This window comes from Dermacentor albipictus, chromosome 3, assembly GCF_038994185.2.
Source record: "Dermacentor albipictus isolate Rhodes 1998 colony chromosome 3, USDA_Dalb.pri_finalv2, whole genome shotgun sequence".
Lineage (NCBI taxonomy): Eukaryota > Metazoa > Arthropoda > Arachnida > Ixodida > Ixodidae > Dermacentor > Dermacentor albipictus.
In genome coordinates, this window is record NC_091823.1 from 55518848 (window position 1) to 55533825 (window position 14978).

Sequence of the window (14978 nt, forward strand, 5' to 3'; positions counted from 1 at the left end):
TCTAGAACACTCGTTCCTGGCACAGCATGCTTTTTTGAGCTTAGGATTATTAGTGGCTTTACCGAAAATAACTCCTCCGCCCCCCCCCCCCCCCACTCACACAGGCACTTTTGCCATATTAAGGAAACCACTGAAGTACATAGTGCCAAGCAACATTAGTACTTGAACAAATGTGTTGATGTAAGCTCAAGAAGATTCTTGCATCCAAAGATCTACTTATGGTAGCTCTGTAATAATTTTTAAAGAAGAGCTTGCAAGTGTGCTAGCAATGATTACCTACAAAAAATGCACTCTACGAGGAGCATGAAAACATTGAAAAAATATTTTAAACATTCCTGGCCTTGAACTACCGGAATTAGGAAAAGAATGAAATACCAGTAAGACAATGTTTCGTAATGTTCAAGCTTTTGGAACTTTATTTTCGCAGCGAACATCTCTCACGCTGTTTTCTGAGATTTAGATTTATGTTTCTTTAAGCAAAACATAAGGAAGGCATAGCCCAACTGCTGCCGCAAGTCTATGTGGCACTTATTAGAGCAAAATAGTTCTTATAGTAGCATCACGGGTAGCTTTTATTACAGTGCTGTGGTCACCTCCCACAAGTGCGCGACCGGGTCGCCGTGATCCAGAAATCATTTTTTCTCCCTGTCCTTGCCATCCTGTTGTGATAATGCAATGCCACCTGGCTTTTCAAGAGTTGGTAGAACTCTAGGCTCTTAATATGCACAAACTTCTCTCATTCTTGCTCTCTGGAAATTTTATAAATTTAGTTCTTTAAATTCACTGACTTGCGATACCTTTATGTCCCATTGCTCAGGCAGCTGATGACGCCTGCGGTCTCTGGTTGGTACATTTTCCACTTTTGGTCTGGCTGCGGCGGTGTAGAACATGTAAACACTGATACATCATTATAACATCTTGTTCGGCTAGTTACACGCAGGCACACAGGACAAGCGCAGTATCCTATCTATGCTTGAGTGGCACGTTCCATTGTAGAGCGAATTTCATTGGGGACAAATCCGTGCCACATGAAATGATTTCACATTTACGGAAATACGACATGAAAAGCCTTTTCACTATCAAACTGCTAGTGCACGTGTCCAAAAACTGAACTGTTGACGTAAAATAGTACTTTCAATCCATGCGGGTCCTAATTATGATTGGAGTATTTCAAGTAGAAATATGTCTCCAAATTTAAGGAAAAAAGCAAAGTTTCAAGTTTTAGCGCTGCTACATAATCAAGTAACATGTCCATCATTACTGGTTTCTCAATAGCTGGCTTAGAATGCTAGGCATGAGTTTTTTTAGAGCTAGTTTTCTTGATCGATGAAAGTATCGGATTCATTTTTTTAACGGATAGGTAAAGGAACCTTTCATTTACTCCAGCTTCAGTTTTCAGCAAAAGGCCCATCACAGGAAAACAACTTCCAACAGTTTAAAGGCTGTTGGAAAACAGAGCATTGGAATTTTTCTCGCGAAGAATTTCTGCTATAAAGCGGCAAACCAAACTTAAGAAGAGAGCAGCGCGGGGCAAGAACTGGCTTTGCCGTATCCTATTCTATAGCGCAAGCGTGTCGCGACTTTTTACGAATGTGAATTCGCTAATTGTCAACGAAAACTTGACGACGGGGTACTGAGAGGGCTTGCCGTGCTCATGGCACTTTCGCCGAGCCCTGTTAGTTCGTTTCTGTACGAAAGTAATGAACTGCAGAAGCACAGTTTCGCAACCACTAATAACTCTTTTTGCTTACCTTCATCGATCAGGGGCTGCTCTTCCACTAGAAGTTGGTACAGCCGACCATAACAGACAGGGTCGGCGTATGGTCTCTTCCTGTAAAGTCGTCCAAGCAGAGGCCGTAGCCCTTATACGTCTGCTCCCATTTCAGCCCCACCAGGACTTCCCATTTAGCGTAATTTCCCCATATGTGACATCTGAAAATGGTCAAAATACCGCGCTGTCACGATTAAAGAACACCTAAAAGCGAAAGCAAGCTTGAGAGTACAAAGAAGCGACGAAAAAATGCTGTCCTTCTGGCGCAGGATGAAAAGTGAAGCTCACCTCAGTCGTCATGCACGTAGTGCGTAAATCCAACTTCTTGTAATTCAAAACGCAAACTTTGACCACTACATAACTGGTTTTTTTTTTGGCTTCGGCCGTGGTCATGAACATTCACATGCGGTAATTTCACAACAAAGAAACAGGTCACCGGAATGCTCTATAGGCTAACCAGTTTGTGCAGCAAGCAAATACATTCGGCAAATAAAAATTTCAAGTTTTCTAATCTTGAAAAAAAAATTAATAACCACTGCTTACTTATTCCAAAGCGAAATTTCCGTCTGCGCGTCAGCTAGCATCAATTGGCCCATGTGCAACTTACAGCAAGCAGCTTCAATTTCTAAGAATGCTGCAGAAAAATGTGCCGCGGCAAACCAAATAAAGATATTCACACGAAAGCAACCGCGGAAAATTTTTTGTTTCGTCCTATAGCTCTTTTGTGAGGATACGCTTGTTTGTTCATAACGACTGCAGAAAAAGTGTGCTTACCTCTCGTCCGTTGGGAAACAGAAAAATTTCGCCGTGCTGGTCCTCCTTAAGACGCCACACCATACAGCCGCGCAAGACGCCTTGTGTCCTTTCCTTGGTCCTTTCGGTCATTGCCAGGACATTCGCGGGCACACATAGAACGTTTTGAACCACAGTGCATGTGAAAAAACGTGCTCTTGCATAGAGAGCGGCAGGAGCAGACGAGCAGAATGGCAGCCGAAATGATAAGTGCCAGAGCGCCGCACATTGGCGCAACAAGTGAAGCGACTAAATAAAGATATAACATGGCAAAAAGCAATACAGGCAAAAGCACATTTTATTTTTGCACATAACTGCATCACCTTACTTTATTGACATGCAGGTTGACAAGATAGAGCGACGTATCCAAAAGTTACTGCATTTTCATTTAGCTAACAACGTCATAGAGACGCTTTATTGCACAAACCGAAACTAGCCTCAGTGTCCACCCACTGCGCCACACGCAGCCGCCGCCCGAGTAAGACGCCCCTTTCATCAGGGAAACCAACCCCAGACGAAACAACGGTAAAAGATAAAGTGTGCTCGTTTCGCGCGTCCTATTACACATATATAAGAAATTACTGCTATAAGTGTACATGGAAGGAGGAGGACGGTGGTCGTATTGCTTTCTTGGACGTCCTCTTGGAGCAGATGCCTACGGCTTGGACATGACTGTGTACAGTCGCGATCAAATTGAAGGTGATCGTGCGAGGATCGCCCGGCGGGCCTTGCAAGCAGCATAGCGACCGATTTCGGAACTGCGATGATAAAAATTGCGCTGCCGTCTTCCCCTTTTATGCTCTTCCAGGCTGCAAGCGTCACCCTCAAGACTATCTCGCCACATTTTTGTGTTTGTTTCCGTTTCAAGGCAATGATGCGTGTGCGTCGCTGCCTCATGCATATCTTGGCTAACAATGACGCTTCTGTGCAAAATATGACACGCGCGGTGTCACCGCGGCCTGTTTATGGGGCGTAAAAAATAACGAAAAGCTGCTAGTGCGAAGACGGGAGTGACAGGTGCTCAGGGAACTGCAAGAGAGAGAGAGGAAAGCTATCTGATGTTTTCCTGTTGAGTGGCGGTGAGGACGTAACGTGACGCTGTTCCTAGTTTCGGTCGCCGCTCGAGTGATCACCTTCGAATTGATCGCGACTGTACAGAAAGCCTATACACCCAGGCAGCTACCTCAGCTTCGACTCGCAGCATCCCATAAGCCATAAGAGCTCCATGGCAGCGTCATTAGAGTGTTTAGCAGAACGTTTTTGACGGTCCGGTCCGCTCTCGCGTACCCGCTCACAGTTAGCGGAGCGGCGGACGAAGAATCAGTTTTAGCGGAGCGCCCGGCTGCGTCCGAAAGGCATGTGCTTGCCTGACGCGCCACCTTGCCGCAGAAGGTAAAACCGCTATGAACATAATATTCAAGTTGTAAGAATTGCCGCAAGAAAATAATATATTTGGAATTGCTCCAGTGTCTGAAGACATTTCACGCAATACATTGCATATTCATTTCTTATATATATATATATATATATATATATATATATATATATATATATATATATATATATATATATATATATATATATATATATATATATATATATATATATATATATATATATATAATCCTTACATTAATAAAGCCGTTACGCTGTGTTGTAGCCAAGACAAGGTTTTTTGCTCTTTCAGTACACCTAAAACGTGGTCCGCATAAACAAACGTGCACACATGGCATGGTTCTGAAACGGGTTCATGGCCACAACCTCCCGAATAGAAGATCTTCGTGTCTCCTAAAGTGTACTCTAGGTTTGCGCTTTACAAATCACGATTCAAACGACCTCGTGGACGGGCCAGCAGCACTGGGGGCAGCCATTTTGGTTCGCTAGACCCGCTTGACGCGCTCGCCGCGCTCCGCTGAGAAAGCTTTCTAGCGGAGAGGGGGCTCCCGTCCGCTCGCCCGCTCACTGCTGAACGGGTCGCGCATGCGCACTTGCGCTTCCGCTAGCCCGCTGAGCGGAGCGGACCGTCAAAAACGCTCTGCTAAAACAGCCTATTGTTGAATCGGGAATTTCGACTGTGTTCAGGAGAAGACCCTTGGAAAAAAGAATTGCGGACAATAACGAAGGATCTTACTGGCAACACGTCAGCCCCGTCAGCATTTGCGGAATCAAGTACACCGATGAGCCCTGTCACCTAAAGACAAGTCCTCGAAAAAAGAAAAAGTAAAACGTGTGCCCATTCCTTACGCGCCTGGAACAAGCGAAACGCTAGAATGAATATTTAGACATTATACCATTTTAATTGTGCATGTGTATTCAAATAAATTGAGAAACTGTCTTGTCAACGCAAGATATGATTTGGAACGGACACGTTTCCCGGTCTTTCTTTATAAGATACAGTGTGGAGTCTGTGAGGCATCATACGCCTGTTAATTCATGTACGTTATAAAACGTGTCAGACAGCACCAGAGTGTTGTGACCAAAGGACACTAGCCTCTAATACATTGGCCGAACACATTGCTAACACGGGAAACTGCAGATCCACGCAAATCGTCGCTAGTGAAAAATCCCTATTTTCCTGTCTTTTTCTAGAATCCGTCAGCATACAACCTACTGATCACATACTAAACCGCACACGCGACAATATGCCCGATGTTTATGCAAGAATGCATAATGTCACTTCTTAAAGGACAGCATTCTGTACTTTCGCTCTGTTGTGAAGAAGCGACCGGTAGGGGCACCGGAACATCGTTTTTTTTTCTTAATATCTGTTTTCTGCTTTTGGCGAGTATTCATTTTTTCTGACAGAATATATTTCTTTTGTAGCAGATTTGGGGGAGCTTCTTGTGCAGCAGATAGCTGATGCAGATTGGCTTAGATTTGGCGTAAATAACCCTTTTGTATAACCTTACACGCTGCGTATTTTCTTGCAGGTATATATTGACAATAGCAAGGAAACCTGCGAGACGCGCGAGTGCAACGGTGGGAACCTGCTCGCCGACGCCGTGTTTGACTACTTTTCTGAGGTGGCCGTCGCTGGCGCTTGGAGCCAAATAAATGCCGTGGTCGTTAACGCGGGCGCCTTGAGCAGCAGCTTCGATGAGCGAACAAAAAGTGGTGCGTAGAGGCAGTTTGGTTTCAATTAGAAGGCAATTCAGCCATAAAACGCGTTGGCAGAGTCGACCTTTATACCATTTCTCGCGCTGTGCAAAAATGTCATGCTAATGCAAGAAGAGTGCCTCTCTGATAGATTCTTTTGCCGGCAGCAAGCTGTAGCCAGGGGACATGTTGACAACATTTGTTTTGAAGGGGCCAGTTCCTGAAACAGCCGTAACGAGGGGCTCTCGTGCTCTTAACCTCGGTAATTTTGCGGTGCAGGTAATCTAAAAGATACAGTCAGATAACAAACAAGATGATAAAAAGTAAAAGAAAGCAGCTTAGAAGTTTATATCTAGTATATACCCAAACGGTTTGACAGCCAGTGGTTGGCAAATGAAACGCGGTATACTCAGACGTAGTCACAATATACATTAATGCTAACAAAGATCCCTAGTTTCAGCCATATTAAGTTATTCCTCTTACCAGGACTCTGAATAAATAAGATAAGGCGCACACTTGCTCTCCCGGATTCCTACTCCATGAAAATGAGACCCGGTAAGGCCCACTTGGTCTGACTCACCAATATCACACTCAGGCAGGCTTACCCAGACTCGTGGTAGCACGGATTCAGGCTCAGTCAGGCTCATTGTTTTATGGCATCATACATATTCCCAGACTCAAACACACTCACGGAAATATGGGTTTATAGTGATACTCACAGAATCCGATCGACTTAATTGACTGAGAATCACAGCCGCATAAGTCGATCGCGCTCAAAATGGCAAGCTTGCTGTAAGTGTTGCTCGATTCCAAGTCAGATCTATAAGAAATAGCGTCAGAAATGGATGTGATGCTTGGCAAACTCTGTCGTGATCATCATCACTACTAACGCGTAAGCATGCCAGCTGAGGAGTGAATCTCTGTTGCGGGATGTTAGTCCGAAGGCTCGTGAGTCTGTGTGAGTCGAGGCGAGCTGGTTTGGAAATGATCCTGAGTCCAAGTGAGTCTCAGTGAATCAGACTTGACATGAGTCGAGTGAGTCCATTGCTTCTGGGTTTGTCAGAATCGGATGCCATTCTGTGTTTTATATATTGCGAAACTTGATGCGAGGATCACACCACCATCTGAGCTCAAATAAATCGAACTCTATGTCTACGAGCGGTTTTCCCAAGAACTAGTAAGCGGGAGTGGATACATGGCGAACAATGCGCTTGTGTGCATGAAATCAAATGTCTAAAACTGTAAGGTGTCTGGACATAAAGAAAACCATGTAAACCTCCAGGTTTAAAATTAGCATTCTAGCAGAGTTTTATAGTGCGTATACTAGTTGGCATTCGTGGCTGCCGATGTTATTGAAACATGCGCACTTACGCGATTACGCCACTGAATGTTTGTCTTAAAGAGAACAATCTTCTCCCACCGAACAACATACACACAGAGAGATCCACACAGAGAGACACACGCATTAGTAAGAAATAAAGGGGCTAAAATATATTGCGGCGGAAGGCAGAATGCGCAATGAACGCCATCCCGTATGATGATTACCATCATTCGTGAAAAGCATGCCTTGCCGCGATATCTTTCCTAATTAGTGCAGACCTCCTGGCTTTCACTCGGCCCCCTTTATTTCGGTGTAAATATCATGTGCCATACGATGCCCGTTCACAGATTTATATAAACTGGCCTTCGTACTAAATATAAGGAAAATATTGCCAGCAATTTTATGCATGCTCCACGCATTCGTCTTTTCGTTCAGTCATGAAGTGCGACACATCACCCGCTGTAGATGCTTAGTGGCTATGGTACAGGCCTATTAAGCACGAGGTCGCGGGGCCGCATTCCAGCCACGGAGGTTGTATTTCGATGGGGGCGAAATGGCAAAAACTCCCATATACTTGCATTTAGGTGCACATAAAAGAACTCCAGGTTGTCTAAATTTCCGGAGTCCCCCACTACGGCGTGCCTCACGACCTGGTCGTGGTTTTGACACGCAATGCCTCATTATTAAAGAAAAGGAGTGCGTCACCATGCCGCGACGTAAGATATGCCAGCCATTTTCTCATTTCTTTGCGTGCACTGACACCCTTCGCTTACTTATTCTCGTTAGGCGGCCGGTGCAATTCTCCCCTTGGTAAAACTTGTCATGTTCCTCTCCGAACCACGATATCACATGCACTATTTTGTTCAAGCGTAGCCATAAAACCCCCTAGATTAAGAAACTTAGAAAGGTCTTTGTTTCTGAGGGTCTCTTGAACTTGCTCTTAATTTTCGTAGGCGCTTTTGTTATGCCTACAGGGCCCGCTTGTTTGAATATCGAAGATATCAGAAAATGTTTAAAAAGTGGAGAGGAAATTTAGCGAGTGCGATGCCTTCCACGACTTGACTGATGCTAGTTTTGTACTGGCTTCTGAAGTCGCAAGCACCGCTTTTGGCCCATGCGATTTGTGGCAGAACGAAAGAGCGAGTGGTCAAGGTGGGTGATTAGATGAGCTAGAATCGTTTCACGAAGTGCCTTACCAGAATAAATTATTTTCTGATCTGGAAGAAGAAATAGCACTCTGTGACATGTGCATCGTAACTAAGTCTACATTTTATTGTCAAATAAACTGGCAATCGCCTAATAGTCTAAGGGAATAAAATAAAATGATGTTTTGAGACCACTACGGGTGTCTTGTCTATGCTCTATAGCCTAGTAACCATCCAGTATAGCCCAATTTTACCTATATGGTAAGAAAATGGCACACGGAATCTAAATCAGACGAGAGCTCCAAAATAGATTGCATGCAAGAGATTGTTTGCAGTATTTCCTTCTTTGGTCTTTGTAAGATCATAATCTGTCGAACCACAGTGTGTGATTGTTACTGTTGTAAAGCCACGATTTAACTTATTTCAAATTATTATTATGCGGAAGGCGAGTGGTTGCTGTAGGACTACCCCTACTGTAAGATAAGGCTCTTTCCTCGTAGGATTGGCGACGTTATAATTTAAAAGTAAATGTCATAATAAGATAACATTATATAGCAACCAATTGCACACTGTTTATGAGAGACTGTATATCTTCCAAGCGTATCATGTGTCGCCAGGCATGTCGTCAAGATGCTCAGGGTCTCCTCAGAAACCTTAAATCGGAAGCCTTATACTTCAGAGTGTTGCGAAGCAAGTAAAAGCACGGCAACGGCTCTGCTTTCTCGAGGTAACTCAAGCAAACTGAATTGTCGCGGCAAGAAATGCAATCGGCCCTAGTCCGAGTTTCAAGTATGACGTCGTATACGTTGTGCGCCTTGCGCGTACTGTGACTCCTGAATTATAGTTCTCCCATAGCCACCCACACTTTTGCCGCTTTTACAAAGCAACGCGTCATTCTGACGCCGAGCTGTGGTGCAGGGCGGTTTTAACTCATGCTTTTCAAGTTAGACCTTCTATATAGCCCATATCCTTCAAATGAATTACGCGGAAAGGACACGTACGCATTGACTGAATCAGCAGCTGAAACTTCTGAAATATGATGCACTTTGTTTCGGTGCAGGAGAGGTGCGGCTAAATGACGTGTTTCAGATGTTCCCGTACAACGACAACTACGTCTTCATCACGATGCGGGGGACCACACTTCAGAATATGATGGAGCACTCTGGCAAACATAGCTCGTCCAACTCGAAGTTTCTGCAAGTCTCTGGTCAGTTCTCGTTTGCGCGAGGTCATTCGAGACTGACATAGAATGTCCTTTGACCTCCCTCCACCCACTCGCGCGCACACACAGAAAAAAAAGACTGATTAATAAATAGCGCCATCTATGTTTTACCGCGAATCCACTCATGAAATTCTGAATATGCAGCTGCGGTCTGTGAATTGTAAGTTAACTATGTCACCTTTCAAGTAATACTTAGTAAGGCCACTATCAGGAACAGTTTATCAACTTGAATCTGGCGATCCAGCTAAGTTACAGAATACATTGTATTTATTACAATGCTATGCCACCATCTTGAGAAATTCCGAAACATCTGTGTTGACACGTTCACTTGGATAACGTAGCTTCATTGTGTGTAGATATTATATTTTGTCTGTTTCGTAAAGGGACATTACAGCAAAAGAATTCTGAGGCTAAAATTAAAATCGTGCATTATGATGCAGTAATTCTATTGCTATGTGTTCGCACGAAAATATCGCTTGTTACGCTGTAAGTTGAGAAAATAGCACAAGAAACTTCTGCTTTTCAATTTGCAGCGTTAGAGAGCTGGCTAGTTGGTATTCTATGCTGATGTGACTAGCGCAGAAGTGGACACGCGACACTAAAAAGGCGTCAAGGACAAGCGCAATTCCTGTCGCCACAAAAAATTGCCACAAAAGTGCGCTACTTGTGCGAATCCACGTCGGCAATAACAGCGATTACGTTTCTAGCTTTCAGTAGCTCAGAGTAGTCAATATGCCAAGGCCATGTGGAGAAGGTTGGCCCTCTCGCATTTAGCAAGGACACCCAGTTCTGCATTCTCAATGTTCAACTGGAATTTCTCTGAATGGCCATGCTGTGCGTGACCTCCGAGTTCTGCATGCAGCTTTTTGCATAACGACCATTTCATATTCCATGAACCAGAGCTGCGGGCCAATGGCGTATGAAGCTTTATTTTTGTACGCTGGGCCGTGGGTAGCGTGCGTCGTGACCACGTCCGTGAGCGAAAAACCTGCACCCAATCGCGAATGGGCCATGTATGTCGCGCACGCACAGTTTTGTTGACGGCCTCGTGTCGCTGAGGGCGATCAGTTTTTATAACTCTTTCTCTAGGCACCATGGATTCGGGCCCGGTTTCTTTAATGGAGAAGACGCGGAACAAACATAGATCAGGCCGGCATCAGATAAAAAAAAGACATTTTTACTGCCCACCCAAGGCGTGAATGTCGGCAACGGAAGAAAGCCTCACACGACGTAACAATTAAGGATCTACAGAAATGCGCAAGAAATGTTGAGAACGTTCTCCTAACATTGTTTCTCTAATTGACACTATTTCTTTGTATTTTTCTCTCTCCCTCTCTGACTGGTTGCACGGTGACACGAGCAGGCATGCGTGTGCGGTACAAGACCAAGGCTGGTGTCAACGAGAGCATCGTGTCCAAACTGCTCATCCTGTGCACGTCTTGCCGCACGCCCACATACGAGCGCGTCATTTCGATACAGTGGTACACGGTGGCCATGAATGAGTTCCTCGCTGACGGTGGCGACGGCTACGACTTCACGCGAGTGCCACGGGGCTACAAAGTTCCAACCAGTTGAGTGATACACCGCCTTTTGTGTTTTACTGTATAGACACTCTATAGATGACCTTCGCATGGCCGAATGGGCACTTTTCAGCGGAAAGGTCCACCCCATTTCTAGGACTCCGTGGATGGAAAATGAAGCAAATGACAGTCCGGATTAGTTGTGCTGGGAGCGGTATGGAGACAGTGCATGGACGATTGCGACAACGAGTGTCGTCTTGTTGTTTATGACTTTTCGCGGTGTTTTCACTTGGGATATTAACCAACTAGCTGAAACCAATGTCACCACAGCGAGCACCTGTCGATCAGCATGTTATGGGTGGCTTTAAGAAGTACGTAGTTTCAAGTGATATATAGATCTTTGAAAAATAGAATGCTGTCGCCCGTACAACTGATAGTATATGTCTTTACGAGAAAAGGACGACCAAATGGGACACCGAAGATAGCTTCAGTGATACAATCAGTGCGGAAGCTACCGTTGAACAACTATGCGCTGGATGGTGGGTTTGTCGATAAGGATATAAAATGCATGTGTCTTGCTCCTTTTGTGTTACTAACATAAAAATTTCCATATATATGGTTTGCAATGAATGAATTATTAGTTACATAAATTCTGTCCCACGTTTCGGCCTGGGTCCAGCCTTCATCAGGAAATTGGAACACGGCCGAAACTCCGGAAAAATTAGTAACTATCTCTCTCTCTCTCTCTCTCTCTCTCTATATATATATATATATATATATATATATATATATATATATTATTTGAAGGTGAATAATTCAACGGCAAAACTGTGAACGACGAAACGAACTTTTTTGGGGGGCGCTGTGCAGGTTGCACTCAATGCACGACGATAGCGGCGAATGCGGTCGGCAATTGTTGGAAATCTGATCAGCAGGTCAAGCGCGACAGTTTTCATACACGAGTCATGGAATGTTGCAGATTAATCGCTGGTGCCCACCTGTCTTGAAAGTACTACGCAATTCGCGTCGCTCATAAAATTACATTACAAAAGCATCAGTGACAACAGACAACGGATAGAACCATCAATAACATTTGAGAAACTTCCAATACACGCGCAGGCGTGTCCTGCGCTGAGCGATAACGTTTACTTATTATCCGGTGCAAAGTGGTCACTCGAAAAAAGACAAACAAGTCTATATATATATATACATACATATATGTAAATATATACGATGCCGTCCGTGGGATTAGAAATGACCACCTTCGAATTGTGGGTTCAGATCTCACCGGCGGCATGTTGTGTGTTCGTCCGCTTTTCCTTGCCCTTTTCTTTCTTATTTTCCACATATTAATTTCCCCTATGCTTCCCGTCTCTTGATTGTCGACTGGCCTTACGAGGTTGTAACCCGCCGTGGTTGCGCAGTGGCTATGGTGTTAGGCTGCTGAGCACGAGGTCCCGGGATCGAATCCCGGCCACGGCGGCCGCATTTCGATGGGGGCGAAATGCGAAAACACCCGTGTACTTAGATTTAGGTGCACGTTAAAGAACCCCAGGTGATCGAAATTTCCGGAGTCCTCCACTACGGCGTGCCTCATAATCAGAAAGTGGTTTTGGCACGTAAAACCCCATAATTTAATTTCTACGAGGTTCTAATTAGCAAAAATTTACCCACACGGTTTCTCGTCCTCTCTCTCTCTACCCCTCTCTCTCACAAACACACATTTGATGCAGGGTATCCCATATGTACTCAGTACTCACCTACGGGGCAGAAACCTGCAGGCTTACGAAAAGGGTTCTACTCAAATTGAGGACGACGCAACGAGCTATGGAAAGAAGAATGATAGGTGTAACGTTAAGGGATAAGAAAAGAGCAGATTGGGCGAGGGAACAAACGCGAGTTAATGACATCTTAGTTGAAATCGAGAAAAAGAAATGGGCATGGGCAGGACATGTAATGAGGAGGGAAGATAACCGATGGTCATTAAGGGTTACGGACTGCATTCCAAGGGAAGGGAAGCGTAGCAGGGGACGGCAGAAAGTTAGGTGGGCGGATGAGATTAAGAAATTTGCAGGGACGGCATGGCCACAATTAGTACATGACCGGGGTTGTTGGAGAAATATGGGAGAGGCCTTTGCCCTGCAGTGGGCGTAACCAGGCTGATGATGATGATGATGATCCCATATGTATTTGATCGAAGCAGTCCATTGAGTCATATCGTTCGCAGTGGTGTATTGTGTCAAAGTTCTACATGAACCAGTGTATTCCACGCTCTGATTTTCTTTAACGTCATTATATTCCTTGACGCAGACGTAACCGACGACATCATAATGCGCCACTACCTGGAGAAGCGCTCACCCATCATGCCCATGCTGGATGGCCGTATCTCCTTCCGGAGTCGTACGCAAGCGCTCGGCGCCCCCTACTGGGCGTGGACATTACTGCCGAGCCTGTGGGCTGTCGCGGCAGTGGCTCTAGTGTCCTCCGCCTGAACGCGCTTCTGCAGCGCCCGAAGCTGTACCGCGACGCGGCTGAGCACATCGTTCGTTGCTGCATCGGAGCGCCTGCAAGCGCATTCATTTTCCTGTGCCGTGTCCTGCGTACATTTCCACGAGGACGCCCTGACTTTGTGTAATTCAAATCTTCGTGTCTGCCCGTCGTCTTTATACACGTGCTGTGCGTCTTTTTTTTTTATTATTTTCAAGCTGCCATGCTTTTCTTTGTTAAAATCGAGCTATTATGCGTATTCACTGTTCCTGTACTACCATGTAGGATAAGAAATGTTTGCTGATAACAAGAAAGTTCGTTGGGCCATAACAATAGTAGTGGGACGGATTACCAGCGAAGCTGTTTAGGCTGCGCATATGGGCTGTATATACAATATGAAACCGTAGTTTTTTTTTATACGGCGCCACACTACGCCGACACAAGTGCCGCCGTTGTCACCGCACCTCCTCTGTATCTGCCGCAACTAAAGTCCCTAGAAATCTCTTTTATTTTCTTTGACGCGGCCGATGAATCTCATTGGGCGACGCTCATTTCCGGCAGAAAGCCGCTTCCGGTATGCCTGTGCTTACTAACGCAGTCGCTTGATCAGTGCTGCGAGCGAACTTCCGGGCAGGCTAAAGACGCCCTATAGGGAGCAGTGCTTCTGTACACGTTTATCTTTTCGTCTTTTCTTTGTGCGAAATTTCCTGGGTGGTCGACGCGACCAGTCTTTAAATCACCTAGAACCTGCAGGGTGAGGCGTATCACAGCGCTTTACGTTTTCGTCCGTTCGGACGTCCTAGTAAGCAGCTGAAGTTTGACACATTTAAGATTTTTAATTGTGTATACGCCATCTGTCGCGGCCGCCTTTTAGCACGCTGTATTGGCGCCAAGCGTAGTTTCCACCTTCGTACGTAGCTTTTGAACTTCTTATAACGCACTTCCTCGATTCGGGTCGCGGTGGCGGCGGGTTCGTACGGCAGAGGAAGTAGAATTCGCTACACACACGCACACACACAAAAAGAAAGCAATAATAGGCAACTCAGCCACAACCGCTGCAGCAGCCGCGTCGGCAGCTCCAATGCGTGTGACGTTACAACGACAGAAGCGCATGATCATGTGCACAGGCACCGCGACGCACTCTTCCTTACCTCTCTCAGTATTCGTCAAACAGCTACCTAATGGCAGAACACAGCAATGTAATTATGAAAGGTTCTATCGAGCCATTTCGTTCTTGTTCTTTTTATCCCCACTCGTACCTACAGGTTTGGTGATGTGCAATATTTTATAAGGCCCATCAACCAGCTGGACTTTGTAGGAATGAGAAAGGTCAGAGTGTAGATTTTGCCTTGAGTGAAGTTGGTCACGTTCGTTCTGACTAAAAATTACAATGTGGGGTTATACGTGCCAAAATAACAATCTAGTTGTGAGGGACGCCATAATTGGGGGCTTCAGATTAATTTTTACCACCTGGGGTTCTTTAACGTGCCCCTCAATCTAAATACACGCCTGTTTTTTGCCTTTCGTTACCATCGAAGTACGGCCTCGTGGCCGGGATTTTATCCCGCGAACTCGTGCTTACCAAGGCAACAAAAAAGCTACCAAGCAACCACGACGGTTTCAT

At 45.2% G+C, this 14978-nt stretch overlaps 1 protein-coding gene and 1 long non-coding RNA gene across 6 annotated transcripts in view; one reads left to right on the plus strand and one right to left on the minus strand.

Moving 5' to 3' along the window:
• LOC135899137 (uncharacterized) overlaps positions 1 to 2874 on the minus strand; it is a 154379-nt gene extending 151505 nt beyond the window's left edge. Inside the window, exons 1-3 of one of the 4 annotated variants that reach the window (XR_011512741.1) lie at positions 2546 to 2873; positions 1752 to 1932; positions 798 to 871 (exon numbers count right to left, since the gene is read on the minus strand). This is a non-coding gene — a long non-coding RNA (uncharacterized lncRNA). Of the gene's footprint in view, positions 1 to 797; positions 872 to 1751; positions 1933 to 2545 lie in introns of all 4 variants that reach the window. The other 3 variants (XR_011512743.1, XR_011512742.1, XR_011512744.1) reach the window with 3 other exon arrangements.
• The window catches only part of LOC135899135 (protein 5NUC-like), a 52475-nt gene extending 38862 nt beyond the window's left edge, over positions 1 to 13613 (plus strand). Inside the window, exons 7-10 of one of the 2 annotated variants that reach the window (XM_065428407.2) lie at positions 5494 to 5677; positions 9186 to 9332; positions 10711 to 10917; positions 13178 to 13613. In XM_065428407.2, the coding sequence (XP_065284479.2) occupies positions 5494 to 5677; positions 9186 to 9332; positions 10711 to 10917; positions 13178 to 13359 (720 nt within the window). In that variant the 3' untranslated portion in view covers positions 13360 to 13613. The remainder of the gene's footprint in view (positions 1 to 5493; positions 5678 to 9185; positions 9333 to 10710; positions 10918 to 13177) is intronic. The other variant, XM_065428408.2, reaches the window with a different exon arrangement.
• Positions 13614 to 14978: the final 1365 nt, after the last annotated feature.